Below are 6,176 nucleotides of genomic sequence, written 5' to 3'. Positions count from 1 at the left end.
GAATGGTGTGTCAAGGAAACTACCAGGCAGTTGGAATTGAACACGAGAGCTGTGAAAAATGTATAAAAATGTGTTATATGAATAAAGAATTGGCCTTCCCTGCGTGAAGAGACAGAGTCCCAGCTGCTTTATTGACACAGCAATGTGGTGTCACTCAGCAAGAGCACTTGCAGGGTGTATTCATGAAATGCTTGTGTTTGATTCCCAGAAAAGGAAGGAGAGGCGTTAAGTGTAACAAATAGGGCTTAGTCTTGTGAATTCCTTTAGCTTTAATGGGCAGTGCTGAACCCTGTATTCCCCCATTGCAGTGATGAATGTGTGCAAGTGGCTATCTTAGCCTTGAGAATAAAGAGAGAGGTCCTGCTAAGAAGATAGCTGGAATGCATTGAATGGGAAGAAAGTGTTTTTAGGAGTCTCTTGACTAGCAGAGGCGAATTTGAAGATTGAGATATTTCCTAAATGACTGTGTGAGGAACAGGAGTTGTGTTGGAGTGTCAGAACCCAGGACATCCCTCTGGGTGCCCTGGATGGCTCGAGCCCTGGCAGGGGGCTCGGAGATCCTGTCAGGAAGCCAAAGACACTTGGGATTTTGATCTTAAGCCATGGAGCAAATTAACAACCTTGTACGAAGAATCCCAAGTCACAGAAGTTGAAGTAGCATAATAGTAGTTGTCACAGGGTGAAAAGTAGAATTTTGGGATTTTTAGAACAGGGGCTTGGATTCCCAAGATGGAGGAATTTGGGTGTTCCCTGTCCTTCTTCTTTCTCCTTCCTAACGTCCATGTTCTGGGTTGTGCTGGCACTCTTGGATTGGTTTAGAGTAGAAGTAGGCAGTCTAACATAGGTGATAGGTATTGGAAAATAACTGTAAATAAAGTACATGTAGTTTTTAGTATCAAGAGATAGCAATTCCTCAGGGCAGGGCAGTGTGCCCTTGACAGACCTGCAGATCAGACCTCTGTGAATCTGAGAGAAAATATTTTAGATACTAGATAATGAACAATCTTGTGAATCAGAGCCAAAGAATTCCGACTCTTCCTTTGACCATCGGGCAGGGAAAAGGGACACTTGGATCATCCTGACAGTAGGAAACCCAAGATCCGAGGTCCTGCCATATTTGATCCATGTTTGAGCAGGTTGACAAGACAATGAAGAAAAGTGTATTGTTTAAAGGGGGGAACTTGACCCTTGAAAGAGAAAGAATGTATTGGTCAGTGGGTGGGCAGTTCAGCCTTGAAAGGGGAACAATGCATCATGGAGCCCTTGTTGGCAGGGAGTCATGGAGTATGGTGAGCCATGGTGGCCTCATCTCACACGCCGGCCGTGTGTGAGCTGATGCTGTAACTGGGAAAATCCCACTCCTGAGCAGGAGATAGAAGGCCTGGTCTGGGGTGGAGGGGTGAGAAGGATGAGATGCACACCGTTTTGATCCAGGGGATGTCCTGGAAGTGCACTGCCTACCTGTGCCTCCTACCGAGCACCACGCTCCAGCTCCTTCTCCCACTCAGCGGATTTTTGGTATCCAGGGGTTGGTATGTATTATTTGCTACTGCAGCTAATGGAATGAATTTGCTTTGCAAGCCCAGTTGTCTTTTAGTTATTTTCTGCATGGGTCTCCTCCTGAACCTGTGGGTCTCCTCCTGAACAACCACCAGGGACCTACAGGACACTCCTACTCTGATGGCAATAAATTCTGAGAAGAGGTTTAAATATGTCAAATAAAGTGGAGTAATGTTTAGCCTGTGAGTTTCAGCAAAGTATTGAATATGTCTTAGTTCCATGGATACAAACTAGTAAGTCAGATTGCTGGGAGTGCAGGTATTAAGTGATTCCCTACACACCCAACACTGAAACAAAGTATTGCTTTCTTTCTAACCCTGAGCTGGCAGCAGGGATCAGGCCCTGCTTGGTAACCTTTCATTTTGGCAACTTCTGTTAGCAGGTAAGAAAGGTCCCAATGAAACCTTTTCCAGCTCTTTCCCTCTGGTTTCTCTTTTTAGGCTCCAGAGCTCTTTGCTGCAGGTGTCCTGGGTGTGTGCAGAGCAGAGGAGCCCCACAGAGCCCTTGGTTCCCCACAAGTTGTCCTGCCTTGTTCCCAGGTGTGCCCAGCTGTGGCAGGAGGAAGAGCCCGCAGCGCAGAGGGCACCGTGCCCTGCCCAGCCGGGGCTCCCTGGCACAGAGCAGCAGCAGCGCCAGTGCCGTTCAACCCGCTCCTGCCTTGCCTTCCCCTGGCACACAGAAGCCTCTGGAAATCAGCACCTCCAGTCACATTCCCAGCTTGGAGCAGCTGCTGCTGCTGGGCAGATGCTGCCAGTGTGACTGCTTCCAAAGGGGACTAAAGGCAGAGATGTACATGCACAGGAGCCCTGGGCATGTCCGATAAACGTGCAAATATATGGGGAGATTTGTTAGCAATTATTTCAGCTGTTATGCCAACAGTGGCTTCTCTCCTGGCTCTGTGTGTTACAGATGAGTAACGTAATGGTTGGCTCTCACAATTAAGAGATAGATATTATATGGATGTAAAAATATAAAGTGATGTTATCGTAATATATCCTCCCATTGTCCTCTTTCCCCTCCCCCTTGTAATAACCTTGGTCGTCAGGGCATTTGGGGAGGGCTGGCTTGTGACCAGGAGGCGAGGTGTAAAACACCTGACCTCCAATCAAGATGTAAGAAAGTAATCTCCAGCAATGGATAGCAGAGAAAGAGTTGACTGACCAAACTTTTGGAGGGGCTAAGGCTATCAAAGGCAGAGTATCTCTTTTGTAGATGAGGATGTGGCTGCAAGTCACAGAGACTGTCAGTGCTGAACATTTTTCCTTGTTCAGTCCTTTGTTAAGGTTTAATAAACCTTTAAAATGTTCAAAGTGAGAGTCGTTTCTCACATGTGCAATGCTGTGGGCCATTTTCTCGATCTGGTTTCCTTTACATGGGTCCCATCTGAGTGCTCACTTGGGCTACAGGCTGTAGGTGCTTGGGGCACTCTTGGAGTTGCTCTTGGATCCCTTGAACAATGGGGTTTGACCCAGGAGGGCAATTTGTGCTGCTTTGTGGCAGAGGAGAACTTCCCAGGCTATTTTGTGTTTGCTGTGGGGAAGGTTGGTTATTGCTTTGCATAAAGTCACAGACCAGCATGGAGCGTTTGCTTTGTGATGTCAGGGCATGGTTGCCACGTCACAGTGGTGACATGAGAAGGTTGCCTTGGTGCACGGAAGGCCTCAGTGTCAGAGCAGCCCTAGGGCTTGCTCAGAGCAGGAGCACCCTGCGCCTTGAGGCATTTGTCAGTGGGCAGCTGCACACTGACAGGAGCCTTGTTTGTTCTAGTGTTGGAGCACAGCGTGCAAACTTGCACAGCAGTGCTACAATGATTCAGCAGCTTGCTGCTGCAGTGGTTACTGTTTACGGCGTGACTTATTCCGGCTATTTTCTGACTCACCTGGCACGTAAGTAGAGATTTCCCCTCTACTTAGGTTAGGGTGTAACCTAACCTGGCTTTTGTATGTCTTCCTGCTCCTTCTTAGTGACTGAGCTGATTGAGAAACAGAAAGAGCATTAGGATGCCACTGGTTTAATAAAGCTCCTGTCAATTTGTTCAGCTAAAAAGGGGGTGTCTGTAGCCACAGGGGCAGCATTGCCAGGGAACCTGCAGGGATTCCCTTCCCTCCCTGGGAGAGTCTGTGGCAACAGGGTCTGTCATTTCCTCAATTTGCTGGGACAAGCAAGACAGCTTTGAAACTGTAGACTGGGAGAACTTCTCGGAAGGCCTTCTAAAAACTCTGTTGTTCCCAGTTGCAGTTGTTCCCAGAATTCAGGGAAAGCTTCTTTCTTTCTAAATTTGGTCATGAAAGAATTTGATTGTCTAACTTGACCCTTTACCTAGTGCTAAAAGAGTGATTCCCTTTGCAAAGAAGTGCAAACTCCAAACCAGTGAGTGTCTCCTCCTGACCCCTGCAGCTGCTGCTGTGCTGTTTCACAATAGAACAGCCAAAGCTCAGAGGAATTTTGGGGAAGCTTTACTGGGCAACTGTTTACAGCAAGTTAATGAGAATTAGTGCATGCAACTGATTTTTTTTAAAAAGCACCTGAAGGAGAGGATTTTAGAAGCTATTTTAAGTGTTTACTAGAACAGGAATATTGAGTGTTAAAGAAGAATTTGTATTTTCTTGATCGTGTTTGCATTCTTTTGCTGACTAAAGAGGTTGAAGTGTAGGCACAAGCAAGAACATTGTCCTGATCTCTTGGTGGCTTTGTGAATGAAATGTGTCTCCTGGAGCGATGTTGTGAAAGGGAAAATAATCTCTGTTTGGATTGACCTCTTGTGTGGGATTCACCAGGCCAGGAACTTTTCTCACAGCATCTGATTCATTTTCCCTGCCCAGTACAGGTCACATAAAACATGTATTCAGTGGAGCTGCTCCTGAGGTGAGTGAGAAAGGAAGATTTCATGTTCCTCCTATTTAAAAATTCCGGAGCGAGCTGTCACCTTGACTAGACACAGAAGAGTATAGAGGGCCAGCAAGGACGGCCAAAAGAAAATCCAGAGAGAAACGCCCAAAGAAAATAATTCCCATGACTTCAACAACAACAACAACAACAACAACAACAACAACAACAACAACAACAACAACAACAACAAAAAGGAGTGGATATTTCCTAATTTCAATCTCAGAAATCTGAAGAAAGAGAACTGAAGAATTTCCATAGATACCCATATGACAGTGCTCAGCACAAGGGCTGCTGCCCTGCCAAACCTGCCCTCAGTGCATCCAAGTGCTTTAGACACTGGAATGGCTCACTTGCATCCTGGGGCTTGTAGGTGTTTTTGGTATGCCAGGAGGAGAAGCCCTCTTCTTTTTGTCTTTCTCCAGCCAGCAAGGGGGCTTCTGCACAACATCTCCTGCCCTTTTCCAGCACTGGATGGGATTCTGCCCAGTTCTGGTTTTCCCTGTCTGCTGCAGCAATAGCAACAATGTTGCTGGCTCTTTCCTACTTGTCCATTTCTGAGCTTGCAAGAAATGAAAGTTCTGTTTTACAGCTACAATGTTGCTTGCTGATAGCAGCCAGGAAGGAATATCAAATTCATAGCCATATAGTGTTGAACTGGCCCATTTTAATTAATTAATTACTCCCACCCAAAAGTGATCCACTTCACACCCCAGGGGTTTTTTATTTCTTGGCAAACCCTTGTCTGGAGAGAGCACATCCCCTGCAGCAGCAGTCATCCTGGCTGGTATGCAGGGGACAGTCTACAACAGCAGGTGCTGTTGCTCTTTCAAAAGCTGACATGCCTTTCCTTAGAAAGGTCCTGCTCTGCAAGTGTTGCAGCAGCAAGCTCTTCCTCTCAGTGGCACTGTCTTCTGCCATTACTCCCCATTCCCCTGGGGAAAGGGAATCTTTTAGAGCGGTTTCCTTTCTTTTGTGATGAAATCACATCACTTAGTTTTGCTCTCCTGTTTCTGTTTTCTCTCTCAGTGCCTGAGAGGACTGGATTTTCTTCACTCAAACCACATGATCCACCGAGGTCTGAAGAGCTGCAACATCCTTCTCGGAACCAATGGCTCTGTCAAGCTGGGTCAGTGTATTCTTGGTCAAGTGCAGCATTCCAGGGATGTGGGTGTGGGGCTGCTTGGAGTGACTGCCAGCTCCCCAGAAATGGTGCTGGTGGCAGTGCAGGGACCCCTCTGTGAGCTGGTGACATGGTTGCAATGTGCACAGAGGCATGACAAGGAACCACAAGCAGTCAACAGTGGCATTGGCTTGTGTGTCCTTTCAAGAGGGAGGGAGCTACAAGTCTAAAGCTTCAGATAAAAAGGCTACTGATGGAGGTAGTGTAAAAAAATGATGAGGTTTTTTTGAAATGGAAAATTCCTTATTTCCTTGTGTTATAAATAAAAAATGAAAAATAGCCAATTTTGATAAAAAAATTAAAAATAAAATTTATTTCGCGACCGTAATACATTCCCGACAGCCACCAATCAATCGGACAGCGTACCACCCCCGGGAGGTGAGCCGGGTGGACGTGAGATTGGTCTCGCTAGCACCAAATTCTCCTTGTCCACACTGGCTGCTCCAAGGTAGCAGTTCTTATAAGATTTTGCCACGGCAGAGTCTCTTTCTCTCCTTCTAAGTTCTGCATATTCAAGTTGGTTTCATTCTTCGGTTCGGGCTGCACA

General features: G+C 46.6%; 1 protein-coding gene across 8 annotated transcripts in view; it reads left to right on the top strand.

Moving 5' to 3' along the window:
* The first annotated feature begins 2,277 nt into the window (after positions 1-2,277).
* LOC135289659 (serine/threonine-protein kinase PAK 2-like) overlaps positions 2,278-6,176 on the top strand; it is a 9,075-nt gene continuing 5,176 nt past the window's right edge. The window contains exons 1-3 of one of the 8 annotated variants that reach the window (XR_010352408.1): positions 2,278-3,446; positions 4,388-4,828; positions 5,476-5,575. Coding sequence is in view for 5 of the 8 variants with exons in the window: in XM_064403443.1 (XP_064259513.1) it covers positions 3,017-3,446; positions 4,388-4,425; positions 5,476-5,575 (568 nt within the window). In the remaining 3 variants the exon portion in view is untranslated. The other 7 variants (XM_064403447.1, XM_064403446.1, XM_064403443.1 and 4 more) reach the window with 7 other exon arrangements.

The sequence above is a fragment of the Passer domesticus genome, chromosome Z (genome assembly GCF_036417665.1).
Source record: "Passer domesticus isolate bPasDom1 chromosome Z, bPasDom1.hap1, whole genome shotgun sequence".
Taxonomy (NCBI): domain Eukaryota; kingdom Metazoa; phylum Chordata; class Aves; order Passeriformes; family Passeridae; genus Passer; species Passer domesticus.
The sequence above is the reverse complement of the archived record's forward strand: the minus strand, read 5'-3'. Positions and strand labels throughout refer to the sequence as shown.